Source organism: Hyaena hyaena, unplaced genomic scaffold (assembly GCF_003009895.1).
Source record: "Hyaena hyaena isolate Hyena2069 unplaced genomic scaffold, ASM300989v1 scaffold_975, whole genome shotgun sequence".
Classification (NCBI taxonomy): domain Eukaryota; kingdom Metazoa; phylum Chordata; class Mammalia; order Carnivora; family Hyaenidae; genus Hyaena; species Hyaena hyaena.
In genome coordinates, this window is record NW_024081609.1 from 449,308 (window position 1) to 476,765 (window position 27,458).

Sequence of the window (27,458 nt, forward strand, 5' to 3'; positions counted from 1 at the left end):
TGGTTTTTAGATCTATCTTTAGTTTTGCTGTTGATAGTTGCCAGAATGACCAGACTATGCAAGAATGGGGGGAAGCCATAATGGACTCAGTGAAATGGAAGAACCCTTTCCTGGTGGTATCACTTGACATTTGTTCCTTTTATAGTCCTTTGGAAACTATGAGTTGAATTTTTATGTGGGAAGAAATAGAGTTCAAGAGTTTATTGATTTAAGGTATTGCTTGTGAGAGTCTTTGTTCCAGATCATTGTTTCTAATAAACCAGTTCGGAATTCTACTAGAAAGACACAACCCCTGACACAACACTATTGAGTTTTGCTTCCAATCTGTAAATAAAGGTTAAATGACAAACAAAGATTTGCATAAATTTAGTGATCTAATATTGATAGCTATGTTGAAACAAAACAAAACAAAGCAAAATCAAAGCAGACTTGTTTTCCTGTTGATGGCAGGGTGATTATGATCAACATTTATTATTTTTTTTAAATGTTATATAATTGTTTTTCATGGAGGAGATAATGTACTACAAGATATATTTAGATGACAGTATAATCATAAGAAAAGTGGTCACATTATATAGAGAGGATTACTTTAAGAACTTTGAGGCACTGGTTATATTCAATCTAAGGAAGATGTCCCACAAGTTATTAGAGGAGAACCTGTATTTTACTTTGCCTAATATTTTCTTGACAAGGATTTTGTTAGGATAACCCCGATGTTCTCTCATAGCCCATCTCTCTCCCACATTCAGTATCTTTCATCAGAGAGAAAAGCACATTTGATTAGTGATATCTAAGGATGGGACTGTGCATGCTCAACTCTGCTCTTTCTGAAATATCACTTGGGTAGATCCATAGAGAAGGTATAATATTGTCTATTATACTGATGGGGGTTATGCTGATGGGGGCAGGTGCTGCCTTGAGCGGGAGTGATAGTTATTTAAGTTTAATTGGGGAAGAATTGTTTGTAAGCCTATTGTGACTGCTTCTTTTACATGATAACTTGAAATATATAAAGCTTATAATTTAACTTCAACCTTGGTGATTTGTACAAGTACTTCTTATTTGGTTCTAAAGTTTCTAAGGAGGAAAAAGGTATAACTCTGGAGCCCATGCACTTCACCAGGAAGTAATGCTAGAAAGGTAACATCATATATAATAGAAATTTGAAGTGTTTTAAGGATCTCTAGGAAGTCTCTATGGCCTTACATGAGAAAAGAGGCTAAGTAATACAAGAGACCATCATTTTTACCCTAACAGTGAAAGTAAACCATATAAACTCAAATTTAAAGTTTTTGTTTTACTATAAGAGAGCAGTGGATGCTATAAATGAATTGAAGTCTAGGAAATGATTAGCTCTTTCCGAGAGGAAAGGGACACAAGGCTGCTCTGATCAGCAGATAAAACAGAGAGGGAAAAGGAGAAATCTATAACTGATAAGATAAAGGGAGACTGGGGGGTGGAGGGGGTAAGTTTAATGACTGTGTCTGTGATAAGATAAAAATACCAGAAAGCTCCAAAGTGAGTGTCCCCCTGGCCATGATCCTTCACTGAGTAGTACATAGGTGGTCCAATGCAAAGTATCAGAGGTGAGAGAAATTCTCTCTGAAGCATATAGGCTTTTCCCAAGGATAAGCTGCAGCAACACAAAGTTTGAACATAGTAGCAGAACTGAGAGAAATCCTCCAAGGTACTTTTGGCTTTCATCAAGTACAGGGCACAAAATGTGAAGATCTGGTAAAGATGCCTATGAGGCATTCCAGCCTTTGACCAAGTACCAGACATTGAACTTTTAAGTACTAGAGACAAGACAATAAGGAGGAATATATTCTTCCAATATACAGAAAGCTAAGCCAAGACTAGAAAGCAAAGATAATTCTGTAGTATCCAAGAGATTGGTAGATAAGTCTTAAAGCAAAAGGAGATTTCCCATGATTCAGAAAGATGGTAGTTAGGTTGAAAAGGAAATGGTAACCTGAATTTCACTCTTGGCTAGATCCTAAGTCTTTCTAAATGATAGAACTGATGTTATCTTCAGACTATTTTAAGCCAGAAGTCAGTAGATAAAATTACATTTTCAAGAAAGCACAGGTCTACCCCTATTTCAAATTAGTTTGACTCAGCCACAGATAATAGAAGCCTAATAGAAGAAAGGGTGTACTTATTTTCACAGGAAATAACATTTACTTTAATGTCTCTGTGTTGTTCTGGTTTTCTTTTACACACAATGGTAAATAACAATAATGTGTGAAAACAATACAAAACACAAAAACAAATAGAGGATTTCAGAAAGAGAAACTATAATAAATCAACAAATATAAATGGTAAGTATGAAAAATATTATATCACAAAAATTTTTTGATTGGCTTTACATTAGGCTGAGCAAATAATGAAAAACATGAATAAACTCAAGAAAAGTCATTAGAGTTTAATCAAATTGATACACAAAAAGAGAAAATAATAGTAACATGAAACAGTACAAGATTGTAAGAACAATATCAAACATTCTAGCATCAGAGTCCCAGAGGAGAAGTCCCAGAAGGTAAATAGGAAAAAACACACCAAAGTATATTATAGTCAATCTTTTGAAAGTCCGAAATAAAAAGAAGACCTTAAAATTTGCCAGAATATGTGATGCATTGCATTCAAGAAAAATATTATAATAGCTAACTTCTCATCAGGAAAAAAATGTCTACCAGAAGACAATAGTATGATTGAGAATGACAGACAGACGTAAAGATAAAGGATAGTTTGAGGGATGGATATATGCATAAATGTATATGTATGTGTGTATATATATATGTATATATATATAAAGTAGAATAATGAAAATATTAAAATAAGCAATAATTAGGTTTTAAGTAAATTTTTTTTGGTTTTTAGTGTACAGGACTTAAATCTTTTATCAATTTTAATCAACATCTGATTGTCAATTGCTAGTAAATAGAAATACACTCTGTTTAATAAATTAATCATGTATCTTGTAACTGATAAACTCTCTTTTTATTTCTTGTACCTTTCAAAACGATTTCATTGGATTTTCTACAGTCACTTATATATTCTGTGAGTAAAGAAAGTTTACATTCTTTAGAAATCTGAATGTCTGATTTCTTTTTATTGCTTGATGATACTGGCTGGACCCTATAATACATTATTTATTACTGGAATGTTTAGTACTATTACTAACAGAATATTAGTATTATTCTATTACAATAAAAGTAGTGATAGCAGAAATCCTTGTCTTGTTTCCTAACATAAGGAGAAAGCATTTACTTTTTCACCATTGAGTGTCATCTTAGCTGTGTAACGTTTTTTTTCAAATATGCTTTTTATCAAGTTGAGGAAATTCCTCTTTCCATTTTTCTAAGAGTTGCTTTTTCTTTAAATCAGAATCTTATGTCAGATTTTTTCTAAAGAATTTTTCTGCATTTTTTGAGAAGATTCTACCTATCATATGTCTGTCTATCTATCTATCTATCTATCTATCTATACCTATCTATCATCTCTATATTTACCTGGTGATGCGAAAAGTTACATTGGTTGATTTTATAATGCTACTCATCTTGAATTTCTAAGACAAATCCAAGGTAGTCATGATGTGCAATCCTTTTGATATGTTGTTGAGTTCAAATTGCTTACATTTTAAAAATACTTACCTCTATATCAATAAGAGATATTGGTAGTTTTATTTCCTTGTAATAACTTTGTCTGGTTTTGACATCAGAGTAATGTTGAATTAAAAGAATGGTTTGGGCATTTTTTAACCCTCTTCAATATTCTGGAAGAGGATGTGTGTATTGTTATTATTTTTTCTTCAAAATGTGTTTTGGAATTCAATAGTGAAAGCACTTTGGCCAGAAGTTCTCTTTGCAGAAAATGATTTTAACTAAACATCAATTTGCTTAATAAGTTTAGGGCCATTCAAATTATTTCTTCTTTTTAAAAATATTTTTAACGTTTATTTATTTTGGGGATAAAGATAGAGCATAAACAAAGGCTGAGAGAGAGGGAGACAAAGAAGTTGAGGTAGGCTCCAGGCTCTGAGCTGTCAGCACAGAGGCCAATGCGGGGCCCGAACCCATTTATCATGAGATCATGACCTGAGCTGATATCAGATGCCTAATCAGCTGAGCTACCCAGGCACCTTAGATTATTTATTCTTGAGTGAGCTTTAGAATTTGTGTCTTCCGAGAAATGTGTCCACTAGTTTTCAGGTTTATAATCACAAAGCTGTTCATGATATATTCTTGTTTACATTTATATCTGTGTCATTTATAGTGATATGTGGTTACCTCTCTGATTTCTGATATTGGCAATTTATCCATTCACTATTCTGTTTTTTGATAATTCTGGCTAAGTGTTAAACAGTTCTATTGATATCAAAAACACCTTTTGCCTTCATTTTTTTTCTCTATTGTGTTTGTTTTCTATTTTAATGATTTCTAGTTTGATTGTTTTTTCCACTCCTCTGATTTGCTTTGGGTGTAATTGTTCATCTTTATCTTTAGTTCTGAAGAAGGAATCTTTGGTCATTATTTTATCACTTTGTTTTTATTAAAAATATTTTTTTTCTGGAAAATATCCTCCTAAGTAGTACTTTACCAATATATGATTGATTCTGATATGTTGTATTTTATAATTTTATTCAGTTCAAAACAATTCCTCATATCCTTTTTGTTTCTTACCTATTTTTTAAATTTTATTTATTTTAAGAGGGGCAAGGCGCAGAGAGAAAAAGACAGAGAATGCCACTCAGGCTCTGCTGACAGCGTGGGCTCCATCCCACAGACTGAGACCATGCCCTGAACCAAAATCAAAAGTCGGACACTTAATCTCCTGAGCCACCCAGGCGCCCCTCACACCCTTTTCGATTTCTTCTCTGAGTCATGGATTACATATAAAAAGTGTTATTTGTTTTTAAATATTTGAGTATTTTCCAGATGACTGCCTAGTATGAATATATACTTTGCAAGGCTTGATTGATAGTATTGTTTAAATCTATAGCCCCTTATTCTGTCAAAGATGGAGAGAAGGCTGTTAAAATCTCTGAATATAATTATGGATTTCTTTATTACTTTTCTTTCTCCTATAAATTTTTGTTTCATGTCTTTTGAAGCTTTTCTACTAGGTTCATAAATGTTTAGAATTATAATTTCCTCTGGATTATTGACTAGTTTATCATTATGAAATGACTTTTTCCTTGGTAATATTCTTTTCTAAGACACATTTTTCTTATATTAAAATAGTCACTCCAGTATTCACATCATTTTACTTTTAACCTATTTTAAAATTCCAAGTGATTTTATTGTAGGTAACAACATATAGTTGGATCTTCCTTTTTTTAAAAAAAATGATGTGATGATCTGTGCCTTTTAATAGGAGAACTGAGGGGCACCAGGGTGGCTTAATAAGTAGAGCATCCAACTTTGGCTCAGATCAAGATCTCAGGGTATGTGAGTTTGAGCCCCACTTCAGGCTCTGTGCTGACAGCTCAGAGCCTGGAGCCTGCTTTAGATACTGTGTCTCCCTCTCTCTCTGCCCTTCCACCACTTACACTCTCTCTCTCCCTCTCTCTCAAAAATAAATAGTAAAAAAATTTTTAAAAAAGGAGAATTGAGGCTATTATGCTTTATACGATTATTAATAGAGTTATGTCTGTCTACTTGATATTTGTTTTCTATTTTTTTATCTGTTTTTTTTCCCTCACCTTTTCTTATTTTGCTGACTTCTTTTGGACTAATTTAAAATAATTCTACTATGTTGTTTTTTTGTCATATCAGCTCTATTTTGTGATTTCAGTGGTTTCTTTAAGATTTATAGCATACATTCTTATCAACTACCTTCAAATTATATTATACCATTTCACTGATAACACAAGACCTTAAACGAAATTCTTCTATTTCTCCTTTTTGATTTTGTGATGCTGCTGGCATGCTGTTATTTCTGTATACATTATAAACTTCACAACACATTAATTGTGATTTTGTTAAAGAATAATAAAAGACAGAATTACCCATGTTGGTGGCCCTGCTACTTTTCTTCATTCCTTTGTATAGATCCATATTTCAAACTGGCATCATCTTCCTTCCTGACCGAAAGATTTCCTACATCGTTTCTTTAGCTCAAGTCTGCTGGGGAAGTTCCTAAAGATTTTATACGTCTGCAAATACATTTTCCTTTGTTTGGAAACATTTTTACTAAAAAATGAAACCTAAGTTAGCAGGATTTTTTAATATTTTAAAGATCTCACCTCCACTGGTTTGCCACTTGCACTGTTTCCAAGAAATTTGTCGTCATCCTTGGCGCTGTCCCTCCGCACCTGATGTGTTCTTATTCCTTCCTGATCTCCGTACCTCATTAACTTACATCTAAGGACGTACAGGGTTAGTGAGCTTTATATCTGAGTAGAGATATTTTATGTGTGCAAGGTCTCCTTTAATAACTAATGAAAATTAAGATATTCTCTTTATTATTGGTTCTGCACAATTAGATTATGAAGTGCTTTGTCATTTTCTTGAGGTTTCTCACATTTGCTGTTTCTTGAGTTTCTTGGATCTGTGGGGTTTAAATCCTGATCAAGTTTGGAAATTGGCCACTAACTCTTCAAATATATATATATTTTTAATTTTGTTTAAGGCAGACAGATTCTAAGGTAGCCCCCATGATGCCTTTCTCAGGGTATGCACATTCTTCTGTAATCCTTTCCCCCAGAGTATAGGTGGGGATTGTGACTTGTTTCTGAACATAGAATATGGCAAAGATGATAGAAAGTATGTGATTATGAGATATGTCCATATTACGCTACGTAACATTGTAATATTTTATAATGACTCTCTTCCTTGCTGAACCTGAGGAAATAAATTAAGTTGTTGTGAGCTGCCATATGGTACAGGTTACGTGGCCAATAATTGAATGTCACCTCCCACCAAGAGCCAACAATTAACTGATACCGTCATACTGGCCAGGAACTGAATGGTGCCAACATCCATGTAAGCTTGGAAACACCTGCTCCCCAAGTTGAGTGTCAGGTGAAAAACTATCTCTGGTGATCACCTTGATTGGAGAAACTAGCTAATCCATACCTCTCCGCCCCCAAAAATCTAAGACATGATAATGTGTTTTATTTTAAGTCTCTAAATTCATTGTAATATTGTTACATTGCAATAGATGTCTAATACATGCCCCTTCACCCTTGTCTTACTGTGAGACTCTAATTACACATATTTATGGCTATGTGAGATTGTCCCACAGCTCACTGTCCATTGTTCCTCACATTCTTTTTTTCTCTCTGTGTTTCATTTTAGAAAGTTACTATACTTACAATCTATGTCTCAATTTCACGGATTTTAGCCTGTGCCTTTTTGCAGGTGTTTAATCTTATCCTGTGTATTTTTTAGGTCAAAGATTATATTCATCATCTCAGTATGTTTCATTTGGGTCTTTTTTATATCTTTATGTTTCTACTTTTATTTTAGGAAATACATAATGTAGTTATAATACATATTTTAATGTTCTTATCTGCTAATTCTAATGTCTGTGTTCATTGAGAGGCAGTTTTATTTGGCTGAATGTTCTCTTTATTATTGTTTGTGTTTTCCTGCTTTTCACTGCCTGGAACTTTTGACTGATTAACATTATGAATGTTATATTGTTGTATTTTGGACTTATTTATTTATATTCCTATAAATATTCTTTTTAAAAATTTTTAATGTTAAATTTTGAGAGAGCACGTGGAGGGGGGCAGGCAGAGAGAGAGAATCCAAAGCAGACTCCCACTGTCAACACAAAATGAATGCAAGGCTTGAACCCACAAACTGTGAGATTGTGACTTGAGCCAAAGTCAGACACTCAACCCACCGAGTCCCCCAGGCTCCCTTATTCCCCTAAGTATTCTTGAGCTTTGCTCTGGTAAGCAGTTCTTGAAAACAATGATTATTGTGGGTCTTGTTTTTATAATTTGTTAGTTGGGTCCAGAGAAGAACTCCATCTAGGTAAAATTACAGGGATATTTCATTTGATTGTGCTTCATTTTATGTGCTTCACGATATCACAGTTTTTACAAATTGAAGGTTTGTGCAACCCTTGTGCTGAGCAAGTGTATCGGGGGCCATTTTTCCAATAACATTTTCTCACTTTATCTCTGTGCCACATTCTGGTAATTCTCACAATATTTCAAAAATTTTTATTACTATCATGTTTGTTATTGTGGTTTGTGACCAGTGATCTTTGATGTTACTGTTTTAATTGTTTTGGGAGGACCACGAACTGCACTCATATAAGACAATGAACTTAATCGATAAATGTGTGTGTTCTGACTGCTCCACCAACTGGCCGTTTCCCTGTCTCTCTTCCTGTCCTCACGCCTCCTTATTTCTTGAAACAATATTGTAATTAGGCCAATTAATAACTCTGCAATGGCCTCCAAGCATTTAAGCAAACAGAAGAGTTGCTCATGTCTCACTTTAAAATCAAAAGCTAGAAATGATTAAGCTTAGTGAGAAAGGCATGTCAAAATGCAAGATAAGCTGAAATGTAGGCCACTTTTACCAAACAGCTAAATTAAGAATGCAAAGGAAAAGTTCTAGAAAGAAATAAAAAATGCTACTCCAATAAACACATAAATGTGAAAAAAGCAAAAGAGCCTACTGCTGATAGAAGAAGTTTGAGTGGTCTGGATAGAAGGTCAAACCAGTGACAACATTTCCTTAAGCCGAAGAATAATCCAGAGCAAGGCCCTAACTCTCTGCAAATCTATGAAGGCTGAGAGAATTGAGGGAGTTGCAGAAGGTACCTTTAAAGTTAGTAGAGGTTGGTTCATGAGGTTTAATAAAATGAGCCATCGGAGGGCACCTGGGTGGCTCAGTTGGTTAAGCATCCGACTCTTGATTTCGGCTCAGGTCTTGGTCTCACAGGTTCATGCATTTGGGTCCTACACCTTGCTCCTGACAATGCAGAGCTTGCTTGGGATTCTCTCTCTCTCCTTCTTTGTTGCCCCTACTCTGCTCAGGCTCATTCTCTCTCTCTCTCTCACAAAATAAATAAACTTAAAAAAAAAAAAGAAAACAAGTCATTTGTATAATAAGTACAAGATAAAGTAGCAAGTGTTGATTTAGAATCTACATCAAGTTATTCAGAAGATCTAAGATAATTAATGATTTAGTTTTGCTACACTAAATATCAGATTTTCAATGTAGATGAAATAGCTTTGTATTAGAAGAACATTTCATCTAGGACTTTCATAGCTAGAAAGGCAAAGTCAATGTTTGGCTTCACAAGATAGCTGACTCTCTTGTTAAGGGCTGATGCACCTGGCGGCTGGAAGTTGAAGCTAATGCTCATTACCATTCTGAAAATCCTGGGGTGCTTAAAAGTCATGCTACATTAGCTCTGCCTATGGTCCATATACGGAACAACAAAGATCATATATGACAGTTCATTTGTCATTTTTGACATGTTGACCTTTAAGGTAATTTTAACATATTATTTGTGCTTTTTCCTAAATTTGTTAGGTAACATTTCTAAGCACTATAATTTTAAATTCTATCTGAGGGACTCCTGGATGGCTCAGTCTGTTGAGTGTCTGATCTTGATTTCAGCTCAGGTCATTATCCGAGGGTCGTGGGATCAAGCCCCATGTTGGCCTTCAGGCTGAGTGTGGGGTCTGCTTAAAATTCTATCTCTCTCCCTCTGCCCCACTGACACTTTTCTTGTGTTCTTTAAAATAAAATAAAAATATTTTAAATCTGTTTTTTTTTTCTGTAGAAGAAAAATGCCAGAAATACCAAACATTAATCAGTACCTATTTTAAGAAATTATTAATAATTTAGTCCTTTTAAAATTTTTAAGTGTTTGATAAAAAAATAATTTTACTCACTGCGTGTAACCTGATTTTTAAAATTTAGACTACTGGGATGCCTCGGTGGCTCAGTTAGTTAAGGTTCCGACTCCTGATTTTGTCTTAGGTCACAAACTCACATTCATAAGATCGAGCCCCACATCACCTCTGCTGACAGCACAGAGCCTGCTTGGGATTCTCTCGCTCCATCTCCATCTGCTCCTCCCCTGATGATGTTCTTTCTCAAAAATAAAGAAACTTTAAAAAATCCTTAAAACATAAAACAAAATTTAGAGTAGTAAGGAAGTTTTGGAAAATGCACACACCACATCAGGTGATAGATTAAACTTTCCCAATATATATTTTCATTGTCAGTAACATAATATTAAATTTATTAGAATATTTCATAATAATCCTAAAAAAGAGGTCAGTGTGATCTTTTAGATAACTTGAGTCAACTGAATTGGATCTTCTTCCAATTCTTGAAATTGTATTTGACATGTTATTGAATTAAAAATAATATAGAAAATAGTCCTTGATATAAATACTGCTGATTGGAATAATATGGCAGTTATTTAAGCTACATAGGTGTTTGAACCTCTTTTTAAATTTCCAGATGTATTAATGAACTGCAGCCTACATTTATATTTATAATTGTAAGAGATAAAAACAACAAATTATTCTATCCCATTTTCTAGAAACTGGCTCATAGTTAACACCATTTGTCCAACTCTTTTGTGTTTTTGCAAGAATTAGCATGATAAAAGGAGGCATGATTTTCCAGATTTAATTATACTTTTGCTGTTATCTGATAATGATCTTACTTGAAGTTATTTTTTAACAGTACTCTGTTTCCTAAATTCTGTAAATCAACAGACAACTTCATACATTTTTTCAAGAAATTAAACATCTACTACATGGCACTTCAAACACAAGACATTTTGCCTTATCAAGGAAATTGTGGATCTCACTATGCTTAGTTGAAAATTTTAACTAATTTTTAACAATACATAAAGCCTTTAAGGATTTAGTAAAGGAGTTCAGCTCTTGATCCAAATATACCACAAAAGCACTTTACATTGAACTATGTATTCAAGCGTGAAGAATTTCAGTAGTTGAATGGCTTTAGATTCCCCTTACACCCCTCACACCATCCCCAATCCCAGTCCTTCCTACCTGTTAACTTACATCTAAGCAATTATAATCTTATAATTGAGGAGGGACACCTTTTATCTGTGTAGGGACACACTTGGTAACTAATGAAAATAAGGGATCCTCTTCCCAGAAAAATATACAGGTACATACAATTTTGAGTGCAAGGCAGGAACCTGTAGACATCCTCAAGATCTTTTCCCTAGAGCTTTCACAGTAACCCAGACAGCAGCTGACCCAGCACCAGAAAATCACCAGTCACTTAAAATTACTACTACCTTGGAAGAGAACTCCATCCAGACCTAATTAAATCCTGGGAAGTCTGATCGTCCTCCCTCTTTCCCATTTCCAGCTACCTCACCCTTGCACTCCCTGCGTAATTCTGTGACTATATATTCTTAGCCATGCTGTTGCCTATGGCTCATACCTCATTTCCTTTTTACCCTCAGTTATAGCACAGGATATTTTTATTTCTCTTTACTATCCATCCCTGTATCATCCTTATATTGATCTCTGCTTCCTCTCCATGATCTAAAGCCTAGTTCTCCTTTCCATCCCCAGCTACTTTATACACACTTAAAATATGTCCATTATGTGCTCAGGAGGGCTGTCCCATGATTAATGGATAATGAGCATTCCCTGTAGCTCTAAAGGTGAGGCTGTTCACTCTCCTACATTTCAGGTTACTCCTTCCTCTTCCTCAGAGCTGCTCTGGAATGACTTATTTAAAAAGTTACTTCTTTAAGGTTCCTGGGTGGCTCAGACAGTTAAGAGACTGACTCCTGATTTCAGTTCTGGTCATGATCTCACAAACCTGTGAGATGGAACCCTGCTTTAGGCTCTGAGCTGATAGCACGGAGGCTGTTTGGGATTCCCTCTCTTTCTCTCTCTCTCTCTCTCTCAATAAATAAATTAACTTAAAAATAGTCACTTCTTTAAAATAGTTTTCTACAACCCAGCTAGATTATGAGCTTCGTGAAGCCTTTGCATTCCCAGTTCTATCACCAGAGCTGAAGAACAGGGCCTGCAGGCACTATTTATACCATTAAAACATGTTGGCTTCTGTCACACACACTTTGCTTGTGAGAGAACTGAAGTACATACAAATATCCATAAGTTTTTTTTTTTCCCTTTTTTCCCCCAGTCCCTAGCACCCTGAACTGCCCCGCATGCCGATGGGGAATACATCCTTTTATCAGGCCTGGTACAGCCATGCCCTCCAGACCTATGGAGCGGGAGCCAAAGCACCAATCAGCTGCATAGTCTTTAGTGAGGAGGGGTAGCTACAGACTGTCCCCTTAAGTGGCAGCTACAGACTGACAGCAGTCAGTTCCCATTTGGACTTGTTGGCTGATGCAGTCCAGGGCTTCTCCAGCAGCTAGGGGTCCCTGGTGTCTCATTAAATGAAATTCCAGCCAAGCAGCAAGCCCCTGTGATGGCAGGTCAGGATCCTCTAGCTCTGTCTTCATGGGGGGATATGCACACTTGGGTGTGTTTACTACTTGCAGATAACAAATGCCTTTTGTCCCCAAGATCCTGTTCCTGTGACCAAGCCTCTCCAGACCTGCGTCCTATTCCAAGTCTCTAGTGACTCTTCGTTAAATTTTGACACAAACTGTGAATGTATATTTCTTACTGAGCAAAGTCTAAAACTCTATTGTAAAATTCAACTTGGTGCTGAGAAAAAAAATCAATAGCCATATAATAAACATACTTAGAATAGCAATGTCTTCTATTAGAAAATACACTTTAAGTTACTGTTTATATCATTGAAATTGATTTCTGAGAAAGTCTATTTCTCCTCAGCAACCTTGAGCTAAATATCTTTAATGATATCCTATCTTACAGTATTTTTAAATTAACTAAAATATCTGCATTCATGTTGGCCACATTTTTATCTATATACCATAAATACTATTTATATACTTGATTATCCAACATAAGTCCTACAGTAAGAAGTAGACTAATTATAATTGTGTAATATACATCTATATCTTTCCCCCAACTTCATCTACTAGCAATATTGAAGACAGGTAGTATTATTCATGTAACCCTTAAGATAAAGATATTTCTGTATCACATTTTATTCTCTCCTGTATATCTTGCACAATATATAAGTATATATTGTGTGAATTTTCCATAGCATTCCCCAAATAGTGAAGTACTGACTTTTCAATTAACTTATAAAACAACTTCACACATTAATTTTAAAATCATAAAACAATAAAATGATATACTTAATCACTGATTTTTACATTAATTATGAAATCTTAAAGCTGAAACACTAAGAAATGCTCTTTGTATTTTATTACGCTCTTGTTAACTTAGTCCAAGATCACCCTATCACATTGTGATGGCTTTGTTTGTTTTGTGGTGGCCATTGACCAAACAGAATAGCATGTCGATTTAAAACTGTCAGAGAAATGTGTCGAAAAATCTAATGTTTTGGAAGTTACCATCTGTCTAACCGTGTCTCTCTCCCTGTGTTTCTCTCTTTTTTTAAAATTTTTTAATGTTAATTTTTTAATTATTATTGAGACAGAAAGAAAGAACATGAGTGGTGGAGGGGCAGAGAGAGACGGAGACCGAATCCAAAGCAGGCTCCAGGCTCTGAGCCGTTAGCACAGAGCCTAACACAGGGCTCGAACCCTCTAAATGTTGAGATCATGACCTGAGCCGAAGTCAGACGCTTAACTGATTGAGCCACCCAGGACCCCATCTCTTTTTGTTAATTAAAGGAACCTCTTGGGGATCCTGGGTGACTGAGTCGGTTAAGTGCCCAACTTCGGTTCAGGTCATGATTTCACATTTTGAGTTCAGGGCTTGCATTGGACTCTGTCCGGACGGCTCAGAGCTTGGAGCCTGCTTCGAATTCTGTATCTTCCTCTCTCTTTGACCCTCCCCTGCTTGTGCTCTGACTCTCTTTCTCTCAAAAATAAATAAACGTTAAATATTTTTCTAAAAATAAAATAAATAAAATTAAAGGGGACTTATTCTCATTTTCTCTCAATCTTGATAAAGTCAACCTTAGTATACTCAGAGGCAAAAGATTCTAGTGAACTCATGAAATTTACACACTAAGTCTAGATTGTGCTATGTCTTGACTTCTAGAAACTTCTATCCAAATACTTTTACTTCTTAATTGTGTTTTTAAAATATTGGGGGAAAATATTCCTTCCATCAAGCTGCTTGATGGCTTTTGTGTCACTGAACATTTTGAGCACCTTCTCAGAATGTTTTAAAGTACATACTATAAAATGTGAATATTTGCAAAATGATTTAAAGTTATTTTAAAAGGTTTTATCCACATACATGTTATAAGGGAGTCTGTGTACCCAGACACATAGTTCAAGTGCATTTCAGTTAACACTAGGGAATGAAAAACCTTGACCCAAGTATCATGTTAAAAATTTACGCTAGGATAAACACCATTTCATTGAAATACGTTTCAAAATTTATGACAAATGAATATGTTAAACTGTTGTTTATAATGTAATTTTTTAGATCAGTGAGCCATGCAAATATAATAAGATGCATTTTAGAGGTAGAAATAATAATGGTATGACATCATTTTAGGGTAAAGTCATTCATACCTTTATGGCAGTGGATGCAATTTGAATGTGGTGAAGTCTCCGAAGGGTGCTGTCCCTGTCAATGAAATAGGAAGCGGCTAGTTGATGTAGCGTCTCCAGAGTGACCAACGAGCTATTGGTGCTGGAATCACTTCCTTCAGATCGTTTGCTCAACTTCCGCTTGTCCACAAAAATTGTGAGTGACTCCTCTCCTGCATTAATAATATGTAAAATTATTCAAATTTCCACTTATAATAACCTCTTCATTTGTCCGCAGGTGAGGAAATGTAGATCACAGACACAATGAAACAAAAGAGTGATAAGCAATAACAGGGCAAGTTTTACTTTTGTGTCATTCATATGGTACCTAGAAAGGCACTTGAGGTATTGAAGGCTGTAAATACTTATTAGTAAATTGTAAAAAGCTAGCTTTTGTGGAACAATTTCTGTAGATATTTTTTGACTTTCATATAGTTTAGCTTACCTGAAACCCCTATGGCACAAAAGCAAATTAAGAATGGAAAATATGTAATATGAACATAAGTAAGGTGCATGATACAAAACTGTATGTACTCAGAAATGCTTACTGTAGATCAGCGTGACTAATGGAAACATGACCAAGCATATAACTAAACATTAGCCACTTTTTAAAGGTTTTAATTTTTTAGTAATCTTTATACCCAACGTGGGGCGCGAATTTGTAATATCGAGATCAGAGTCACATGTTTCACCAACTGAGGCAGCCAGGTTCCCCTAGCTGTTTTTAATTATACCTTTAAAATGCCAAGAAAACAAAGTCATACTTTGGATTGTGAGCAACTTGTTCTGTGAGTTTTCTGCAAAACAAGCAAACATTTATAATAAGTTTTCACTTAATGAATGATGTCTTGGAGTACGAGGAGTACATGATGCGGAACATCACATGACCACAATGGGGCCAATCGTTCTCTCTCTCTCTCTCTGTCACTCACTTCTTTGCTCGCTGTGGGACTGTGGGTGATAATCTCCCATACTCGGATGATGCTTAATCTCAGACCACAGTGTTTGGCAGAAATCAATGATTTTTCAGAACATTGGAAGGTGCCCACAACTGGCATTGATGTATTTTTTTGTTCCTTCAAAACACCTGTGGACAGTCCTTTGCTTTTCCATACAAGAGTGAGCTTAGGAATGCGTTGTTTAGTTCTAGGTAAGGCTGACTGCAGATATACACCCTTTCCTCAGCTACCTTATTGTCACTTAAATTAAGTATATTACATGACAAGAGTTTATTAATACCGTACTGTAGTCAATATCCATGCAAGCATATACAATGGTCTCGACCGAAAAAAAGATCACATTGAGCCAATAGTCAGCAGTGATTCCACTAGTGATAGGCAAAGTCATTCTACACAATAAGCCTCCTATCTCTTGTCTCCATCACACCAGCCACGAAGGTTTTCCAAGGTAAGTGCAGGTTAACTTCTTTATTTTTCCTTATAAATCAATTTCTTTATATTTCCTTATTTTGTATTTTCTTCTTATTTTGTATTATGTAACAATATTATTATTTTTATACGAATTTGGGTTGTGGAATGAATCATCTGAGTTTCCATTACTTCTTATGGGGAAATTTGCTTTGAAATACAAATACTTTGGATTAAAAGCATGTTTCCAGAATGAAGGATGTTCACAAATGAAGATTTTACTATATACATATATAGTTGTGTAAATATATGTATTAAATCATAGGTTTCTTATATGTGGCATTATATACAAATATTATGTATTTTAAGCTCTACGGAAATCACTAAACTCCATGGAAGATTCAGGTATTGCCAGTGGATTTTGAAAGGTGAAATTTAAAGTATAATATAATTAAGCTGCAATATTCAATGTTCAAATGTTGACAAAAATATCAACGTCATTTAAGTTTAACTTTAAGAACTTGTTATCTACAGATTTTCATATTCTTGGATATTCATCTAGCACATAATTGTCAGAATTGATGCTTACTCTCATTCTTTCAGTAACCCACTGTTTAGAGGGTGCAGTGCCCACTTACAAAGTGACTACCCAGTTTTAGAAAATACCAAATAAATAAAATAACATTAATTTTAAAGCTATGTATCCTCAGTGATGATTCAATTCTAAGTAACAGCTTATATTCATCCACAAGAGATCAGGTCCATTGATATCAGAAATAAAGTGTTAAAAATATTATTTCTAAAAGGTTACATTCTCAGTTTGTATTTGGATCCTAGCAGGCATAGTGGAAATCAAGTAGCCTAACTACAGCAGCTGAAAAAAAATCCCTCAGAAATATGAATGAGGGAGTCAAGTTATCAACAGCATTAGGTCACGTGCTTGATAAATAGCTTTCAGGTGGGAACATCTGGAAAAGGGAATATATGCAAATTACTAAATAAGCAAATAAAAAGTCTCCAACAATTACTTCTCCCCAGAAAAAGAGGATTAACTAGTGTGGAAATTTGAGTGAACTTATCTCAGAAAGACCAGTGAATCTGAGAAAAAAAAAAATCACCTGTGTGCCAAGTTGGGAGGGAATACCAAAACAGATATCTTGTACATGAATGTAGAAAGAACAGTTCTGCGGTAGTCTGAGAACTCATAGTGAGGATGTACCACAGATGCAAGTGCTATGGTCTGAATGTGTGTGCTTCCGCAAAATTTAAATGTGAAATCTTAACTCCCAAAGACAACGGTATTAAGAAGTGGTGCTTTGCTCTCAACAATAGCTAAAACATGGAAAGAGCCTAAGTGTCCATCAACGGATGAATGGATCAAGAAGATGTGGTTTATCTATACCATGGAATACTACGTGGCAATGAGAAACAATGACATCTGGCCATGTGTAGCAACATGGATGGACCTTGAGGGTGTTATGCTGAGCGAAATAAGTCAGGCAGAGAAGGACAAATATCATATGTTTGCACGTATAGGAGGATTAGGAGGAACTTGACGGAGGAACAAGGGGGAGAAGAAGGGCGGAAATGGTGGGGGAAAGGGAGAGAGGCAAACCATGAGAGACTCTTGAATGCTGACAAAAACTGAGGACTGATGGATGTGGGGGGGAGGGGGGATGGGCATGGAGGAGGGCACTTGTGGGGATGAGCACTGGGTGTTATGTGGAAACTAATTTGACAATAAACTATTAAAAAAAAAAAAGAAGTGATGCTTTGGGGGAATGTTTAGATCAGAGTCTGCATCAATGGAATTAGTTCCTTTGTTACAAGAAAGTTCCCTTGCCCCTTCCACCATGTGAAAATACAAGACTGTGCAATACTAAAAAGGGCTCTAACCTAACTACGCTCGTGCTTTGATCTTGGACTTCCAGATTCCAGAACAGTGAGCAATACATTTCTGCCATTTTTAAGTCACCCAGTCTGTGCTGTTTCATTGCAGCCCAAATAGACTAAAAGAGCAAGAGACGTGTCTTATTAAGTAAGGTTGAAAACAAAAATGACAGGGGCGCCTGGGTGGCTTAGTCGGTTAAGCGTCCGACTTTCACTTAGGTCATGATCTCGCGGTTTGTGGGTTCGAGGCCCGCGTCGGGCTCTGTGCTGACTGCCAGCTCAGAGCCTGGAGCCTGTTTCAGTCTGTGACTCCCTCTCTCTCTGACCCTCCCCTGCTCACGCTGTCTCTCTCTCTCCTAGAAATAAATAAAACATTAAAAAAAATTAAAAAAAAAAGAAAACAAAAATGACAAAGATCTTGGTCAATGTAAATGAAAAGAAAGTAAAGTTAACAATCTTGATATCAGATATTGTAATTCAGGCCAAAAATTAATAAATGAGCAAAAGAAAAACACTGCATAGTGACTACTAAAGACTAAAACTTGCCAAGCTGTTTTAATGGCAATGCTTTTCATAAAGCAGAAAATACTGGAGATATAGGATAAAATATACAAGAAATGTAAATTCAAAATATATTGATATATCACTTTGCAATTATGGAATTTGCCAAAATCCAAAAGTTTGACAACCTTGCCAAAGCTGTTGGCAAACTGGAAGGAAACAGGCCCTCTGATATATTGCCGATGGTAATACAAAATGATGTAACTAGAGAGAAATTTGGCAAGTTAGCAATGACTGACTCAGCAATACTACTTTTAAGAATCTATCACAAAAAACACTGGTTAAAATATGCCAAAAACTTCTTACTATGGCTTTATTTGAAATATTTGTAGCAACCCAGATACTTAGGCTGTAAGAATAAACTATGTTGCATCTATTAAGTAGAATACGGTGCAGCCACAAGAAAGAAGTGACAGCAGTGCCTGAGAGACTCAGTTGGTAAAGGATCTGACTCTTGATTTCAGCTCAGGTCATGATCTCCAGGTTTGTGGGTTGCCCTGCATTGGGCTCTGCTCTGACACTGTGGGAGCCTGCTTGGGAATCTCTGTGTCTTTCTTTTGCTGCTCTCTGTCTCTCATTCTCTCTCTCTCAAAAATAAATAAAAATTAGAAAAAGAAAAGAGAAACGAAAAAAGAAGTAAAAATGATTTAAAACATTTATTCATATAAGTAAGTTTTATGAATTTAATATTATGACAAAAATGAAATTGTGGATGGTTTGGCAGTTCTCAGGTGATTTTATTTAGAAAATACCTCTAAATATCCAAGTTTAGCCTCCTTGCATTTACAATGTTTTCTGCAGATTCTTGTAGATAGAAAGAAGTGTAACTGCACATTCTTTAAACTAAAATCAAATTTTTTTCAATTCAATGATATATTAAATTCAAAATATTGGTTCAGTTGATTTATCAGAAATTGGTTTTGCCTTCTGGAGATCCAAGAAAGCCACTTAAGTATGTGAGGAAAGGCCTCCTCACTCTCTCTTTTTGTATCATAGTGACTTTTCTTATGACTGGAGCTGTGCAACATAAATTGAAAATCTTTAACTCATTGAGCAGAGGAGATAATTAGACCACTTGAATGGACTCTTTCACTGAATTATGAGGTACTGGAAGGATGAAAAATATAGAATTAATTGTTATAGTTTCAATGTAAGTATGCCAACTGCTAGTGCCAAACAGATTTGAGTTTTAATACTGACTTCTATTTAGTAACTGAATGATCTTGAATTGTATAACTTGGCTCAATTTCCTCTCATGAAACATGAGTATAGTATGCCTTCTACAAAGAGGAGCTATAGGCATGAAACAGATAATATCTGTAAAGAGTTTAGAATATGACTAGACTACAGTTAGAATTCAAACATGGTTGATATGGTACTATTTTCTTTCATTCACTACAATTTCTTAAACTTAGAATAAAATAACTCATTCCATATCTGCACATTGCTAGTAATTTTAGCTTTCTTGTCTTGTCTTATTTGTGATTGACAGAAGCCTATTTTCCTACTTCTTTTACAATCTATGAACCCTGACCCCACAATCTATATCCACATATAGAAAGTAAATACCTCTCAAAAGAGCCCTTTAAATACTGTATCCCTTTATATGTCTTCACTCTTCAGGTGAAAAGTCCTTAATAGGGATTTTATTAATTCCTTCATAGGTGCTCAGGTGAGTGATATCTCACACAAAAAGAGACGAGTGGCATAAACTTATTTTAAAAAGGAAATTCAAAGATTTGATTTATGAATATTTTGCAGAGAGGCGCCTGAATGTCCCTGTTGGTTAGACATCCAATTCTTGATTTTGGCTCAGGTCATGATCCCATGATTTGTGGGTTCAAGCCTGGTGTCAGGTTCCTGGCACCTCAGAGCCTGCTTGGGATTCCCTCTCTCTCCCTCTCTCTCTGCACCTCTCCTGCTTGCATGGACATACTCTAAATAAATAAATAAATAAACTTAAAAAAAGAGAATATTTTGCAGATGCTAAAGTGTCCCATAATTTAGAAAATGATACATAACAGAAACTAAGGATTACTATTTTAGAGTAGTCCTATGTTACAATATGAATGTTAAAACAGATTCTAATATAAGTTCAAGCAATCAAAGATGTACATAGAGAAAGGGTGGCCCATAATCATCATCATGAGTAACAGCAGTTTCTATTCATTATCTACTGGAGATTTAAAAAAATATATTTTCTTTGTTTTCCATAGAGTCTACATTTGCTTGTAGGGTACAAGTAAATGTGTTTTCCTCCTTCTATCCTGAGAATAAATATATATCATAGAGAACATATAAAATCAAAGAAAAAATATTATAATTCTTAATACATGTTTATCACTAGTTTTACAGTTGGTTCTTTGTTGTTATTAATCTGAAGGAAATACGATATAATGTTAGAAAGAAAAATGTGAGTTATGGAATCAGGTAAATCCTGACAGCCCATAGGCCCCTAACTTGCTGGCTGTGGGTCTTTGATAAAGTTGTACATGTTCTTAGCCTTCCCATCTCAGGCAATAGCCTACTCTACCTGTTTGAAAAGGCTAAGCAATATAATTTCTCCACAGATGCTGACAGAACACATCTAAGGTGTACAATAAATGTTGGTTTCCTCTCTTTTCCTTTTTTTATTAGGTCCTAACTGCAAATGAGAAGATTTTAAATTTTTATAAGTTAGTATTTCATAGATATTGAATTTCACCACAGGAACCTGAACTTAGTCAAAATTGGTTTCTAGTGGATCTTATAATCAAGATATATGGGATTATTAAAGATAGTGGTTGGTTATTCTTTCTAACAACTGGATAAAGGGAATCCATTCATAAACTGCCCATAGTTCTTGTCTGCAGTTGAACATTAATCCATGTATGCAGAAGCTCTCCCTGCAGGGAGGCATGTGAGGCAGTTTAAATTACCCTCATTGTTCTTCATGAATACCTTGTTTTAAATCCTTAGTTGCAACAAACAACTGTGTGATGTAACCTGAGTAGTTTATGCTAAATACTAAGTGTTATAAATCATGGATTGTTTAATATCTAAGACATTTTAATAAAGCTACTCAATCTATATTGGAAATGAGCCTATTTTTTTCCTCTAAGAGATTTGGTCTTTTTAAGTTATATATTACTACCATGTTTTGGTGATGCTTATGGTCTTTATATTCTTTGAAACTTTCACGGTCAATCTTAAAAAGAATACATTCTGAACTTTAATTGTAACTTTCTCAAGTATTTGATTATAAAAGTTCAACACTATTCTAGATAAATAACATAATATTCAGATTTGAAGACTGAGATATTATTCAATCAGCCAAAATTTATGTTCAGATGTCATTTTTATTCATATTTTTCAAGCCAGCTGTAGCTCATAAGCATGACATGAGTACCAAAGGGCATCCACACACTTTGTAAAAACTAAACGTGATTCTGAAAATGATTCAACATTCTGAGTTTGTTACAAAGTGAAAAGGATTAATGACTGTGGATATAAAAAGATGTGATTATTTCACACAGAAATCATGCAGCTGCGTCTTTTACAACTAAAATACTGTGGTCATTTATGGGCATCAAAAGCACATATTGAAAGATACTTTCAGGGAGAATGCAAAACAGAAGACAATAAAACAATAACAAAAAACAATCATGACCTTAATGTTATCCTATGATTGGTTCATAGGAAGTGATTAGGTACACTTGATATGCTGTGGACCTCACAATAATGTACTCTTCTGTCATGATTTTCAAATCATCTATGTTAAATCCATTAAAAAGTGAAATTTCAAAAAGACTTTTGCACTATTATATTTTCCTTGGATTTTCTCCATTTGCATTCTCATATATACAGTTAATGAGGATAAAGGTAATGCTCTCAAAAAGTCAGAACAAGTCAGAAAACAGTGGATAATAGAATGAGTAAAACAATCTTAAGGATAAGTCAATAATGATGATGTAGTAGATTGCATTATCTTTGCAATTATTTTCTGCACTAGCATGGATGCAAACACAGATACATAGATTCACGGTCCATTGTGAAGGAAAACTGTAAACAGTTCTTGAGTGATTCCCTTTAACCTGGTATCAGAAAGGATAACACTGGTCCGTGGAATACATGAGAGAGGTCATGATCTAGTACAAGATTTGAGAAGCACTTCAAAGTTACACAAACTCTTTAGCTTGTTGTCTCTGTCAGGAAGACAGCATGTTCCAAAGAGAACTTTCTTCTACTTGATTCTTGGACTAAGGAGACAACCAGAACAGGAGGATCCACAATCAAAGCACATTAGGGGGGTACGGCGATAATAGTTAAAATCCACTGAGGTTTCTTCGCTTTGTGTTTTATTTCTTTACAACGGTGACAATAACTCTTATAGGTTAGTTGTATTTTATGTTACCATTGTTCCATCTTTGGGTTAGTTTCCCAATGTATAATGTATAACATTTCTGCTCAGACAAACACACAGGCACACAGACAGACAGACAGACAGACACACACACACACACACACACACACACAGACAGAACTGTACATTTACAGCAGATATCTTCCTGGTCATTCAATTTCCTTACACTGGACGATATGATTGTGAATGTCTGCTATTTGGGTAGAAATCTTTATCCTAGGAATAAGCAATGCAGACATAGCTTAATGTAATTGTAGTTTTTACTTTTGATGTATCATTTTAACTGAAAAACATTCTCCTACTTTTTGGCAATGAGAGATTACATTATTCCTTGTGCTAAAATTTTATAATATTTTGGGGATAGCTGTTCTTTTGAAATTATATTTCAGTTTTTACAGCATATTTTTCTCTCACTACAGATGAACATCCTTTCTTAGCTTAACATATTAAAAGGTAAGCATCCTGATGATATCTATCTTTCCACTAATGTAGTGTTGTAGAAAAACACAGTGTTTCAGAAACAAACAGGCAAAAAAAAAATCAATCTGAGAAAACTAGGCTTCTGACAAGAAGCAGAGCCAAATATATAAAAGCAGTAAAAACAGACATGTTGGCTTAACACCAATTGGCATCTGTAAGATATTGTGGAAAGGAAATAACTGGTCTTATAGAGCTTCGACAAAGAAACATAATGTGTTTTACAAAACACTCCAAATGAAAGCAACTGACTTCATGATTATTAACAGTTATCCTCCAAAACATCTGAAACATTTCTAAACAAAACTGCCCAGATATCATAATATTCTCTGTGGAACAATGACATGAAAGAAGAGGAACTGGAAATAAATAGTTCGCATGTCAGATGAAACTGAATCTATCCTGAGTGAAGTGCAATTAAGTCACTTCTATTTTGGAGTTGTTTACAAACTGTGTTATAATGAACATTTTTGTTATGTATAGTTATAGACTCTTGTTATTATTTTGGTAAGATTAATTTTCAGAAGTGAGATTTCTGGAAGAGTTAAGAACACTCTAAATTTATATAGATACTCTAAACAGTGCTGTTCAAACTTAATGTGCATATAAATCACCCAGAGATCTTGTTAACATATAGATTCTGATTCATTATTCTGAGAAGGAATCTGAGATTCTGCAGTTCAAACAAGCTTCAAGGCGATGCTGGTGCTGTTGGACCATGAACCACACTCGAGTAATAAGGCTTTAAACCACAGTAACCTTATTACCAACTTAAATGTCTGTATCTATCAGTCATCTGTGTGTTCCTTTAAGGAAGTTCTTGGGTCATTGTTCTAGATAACTCGGTACATGTTTGTCAAACAGTGTATAGATGATTTATCTACCTTACCAAAGCACTATAAAGAGAAAAAAAAACATACAATCAATTTATAAAATTTCTAAAACTTAACATTTATCTTTTGACTTAGTTGCCAGGAAGGTCATTATTAAAATCAATTGAGGAGCGTCTGGGTGGCTCAGTCGATTGAGCTCCCAACTTTGGCTCAGGTCATGATCTCATGGTTCTCAAGTTTGAGCCCTGCATTGGGCTCTGTGCTGACAGCTTGGAGCCTGGAGCCTGCTTCAGATTCTGTGTTTCCCTCTCTCTCTGCCCCCAACACCTCACTTAAGCTCTGTGTGTGTGTCTCTCTGTCTTTCTTAAAAATAAATAAACATCTTACAGACACATAAAGGAGACTCAGACCAATGGAACAGAATAGAGAACCGAGAAATGGACCCACAAACATATGCCCAAATAATCTTTGACAAAGCAGGAAAGAATATCCAATGGAATAAAGAGGGTCTCTTCAACAAGTGGTGCTGGAAAACTGGACAGCGTCATGTAGAAAAATGAACCTGGACCACTTTCTTACACCATACACAAAAAATAAGCTCAAAATGGGTGAAAGACCTAAATGTAAGACAGGAAGACATCAAAATCCTTCTTCTGCACTAAGCAAAGTTTCTGCATAGTGAAGGAAACAATCAGCAAAACTAAAAGGCAACTGATGGAATGGGAAAAGATATTTGCAAATGACATATCAGATAAAGGGTTAGTATCCAAAATCTATAAAGATCTTATCAAACTCAACACCCCAAAAACCCAAAAAATCCAGTGAAGAAATGGGCAAAAAACATGAATAGACACTTCTCCAAAGAAGACATCCAGATGGCCAACCAACACATGAAAGAATGCCCAACATCACTCATCATCAGGGAAATACAAATCAAAGCCACAATGAGATACCACCTCACACCTGCCAGAATGGCTAACATTAACAACTCAGGCAACAACAGAAGTTGGCGAGGATGCAGAGAAAGATTTCTTTTGCACTTCTGGTGGGAATGCAAACCGGTGTAGCCACTTTGGAAAACAGTATGGAAGCTTCTCAAAAAATTAAAAATAGAACTACCCTATGACCCTGGGTTGCACTTGCACTATTAAGTATTTAGCTAAGGGATACAGGTGTGTTTCAAAGGGACACATGCACCCCAATGTTTGCATCAGCACCATCAACAATAGCCAAAGTTCGTCCATGGAAAATAGATAAGGAAGATGTGGTGTGTGTGTGTGTGTGTGTGTGTGTTTGTGTGTGCGCACGCACGCACACAGGTATGTGTATGCAATGGAGTATTACTTGGCAATCAAAAAGAATGAGATCTTGCCATTTACAACTACATGGAGGGAACTAGAGGATATTATGATAAGTGAAATTAGTCAGTCAGAAAGACGAATATCATATGACTTCACTCATATGAAGTCTTTAAGATATAAAACAGATTAACAGAAGGGAAGGGAACCAAGGATGGTATGGAAACAAGGAGGGGGACAAAACATAAAAGACTCTTAAATACAGAGAACAAACAGAGAGTTCCAGGAGGGTTTGTGGGAGGTGGGAATAAATTTGTCAGAGAGATAAACAAACCAACAAATATTTTTAACAAACTTTAAAAAATCAACTGACATAAAATTGCACAAATGCAATTTTACTCCCATTTTCTTTTGTGTTGTATTTATGATTATTTACTAAATGGTTTTACATTTCAGTAGATAACTATATTATAAGCCATTAAAATTTAATTAACAATATTACTTTAATTTTCATTTCTTAAAACATTTTCTTTACCAGAGAAATATTAGAGATATAGGGTGAAAAAAAGAGATGAGAGACTGATTGAGACAGAGAGGAATGGATATAACTAATCTTTTTTAAAAAAATTTTTAATGTTTATTTTATTTTTGTGTGAGAGAGAGACAGACCATGAACAGGGGAGGGGAAGAGAGAGAGGGAGACACAGAATCCAAAACAGGCTCCAGGCTCTGAGCTGTCACAGAGCCCGATACAGGGCTCAAACTCACGAAATGTGAGGTCATGACCTGAGCCAAAGTCGGCACTCAAATGAGCCACCCAGGGACCCCACGTGTATACTAATCTTAAGTAACCTGAATATGTATTTAGTTCTAAAAACCAGTATGGCAGGGGTTTCTTCATTTTTTCTTCCTTTTCAATACCATTAGTTTAATAATTCCCTGATATATAAGCTTCAGAAAAGATTGCTTTTCCATTCAGTTTTTTGTTCCTCAAAGCAGACTATGCATTCTAATAGAGGAAATAGTTCCACGCATTTTCAGTGAGCATTTCTTTTTACTTAAGAAACAAATTGCACATATTTTAGCAGCTTTGCTTCTTTAATTATGTTACAGTTAAACTAAAATAAAAGAATCCATATTTCCTAAGATGGGTCCAAATAAAAATGAGAAATACAGCTACTAATCAATTTTGAAAGAAGGTTGAATATGATATAGAAATAAAACTATCTGTGGACACTTTATACAGAATGTAATTTGCATATAGAAGAGTGAGAATTGACCATTTCTGAAATTAAACAAGGATATTTGGAATCTTATACTCATGGGGATGAAAGGCAATTTTTAAAAATTGAATTGCTGTTCTTCCTATAGTGTATCTTACTGTCTGACTCTCTGCTCTCTTCTTTTTGAAAGAGATACACATACAAACAATAAATGTAACAGTTTTCAAGCTAAAGCTTTGCAACCCTAGCAATTTATACAGTAAGTGGTTATTAAGGTAGTATTCTTTATTATAAATAACTATGGCAGTAAGTTAATGCTACTGTGAACATTCAATCATGTATTTTTCCACTCAATTAATGAAGAAAATATTTTCTTTATATAAAAAAATTAAATATCTGATAAAATGTTTCATTTGAGCAATGAGGTAATGGCAAGATATGTTCTCATAAGAAGCATTTGCAGGAAAAAAATTAATAAAATCCACACAAACTTAAAAAAAGGTAACTGTTTCAACTAAGATTTAATTATGGCTTTTAAAATTTTGTACATTCAAAGCCACTGGTCAAGCAGGACTTGTTTTTATGTTGCTGAGAATGAATTTTAGTTTGATTTTTTAAAATATCTCTATCTTGGGGCGCCCGGGTGGCTTAGTCAGTTGAGCATCCAACTTCGGCTCAGGTCATGATCTCACAGTTAGTGGGTTTGAGCCCCATGTCAGGCTCTGTGCTGACAGCTGGCTCAGAGCCTGGAGTCTGTCTTCAGATTCTGTATCTCCCTCTCTCTCTGACCCTCCCCTGCTCATGCTGTCTCT

At 35.1% G+C, this 27,458-nt stretch overlaps 1 protein-coding gene across 1 annotated transcript in view; it reads right to left on the bottom strand.

Moving 5' to 3' along the window:
• The window catches only part of BRINP3 (BMP/retinoic acid inducible neural specific 3), a 216,800-nt gene that overhangs the window by 176,801 nt on the left and 12,541 nt on the right, over positions 1-27,458 (bottom strand). Inside the window, exon 3 of the mRNA XM_039221314.1 lies at positions 14,578-14,768. Within this exon, the coding sequence (XP_039077245.1) occupies positions 14,578-14,768 (191 nt within the window). The remainder of the gene's footprint in view (positions 1-14,577; positions 14,769-27,458) is intronic.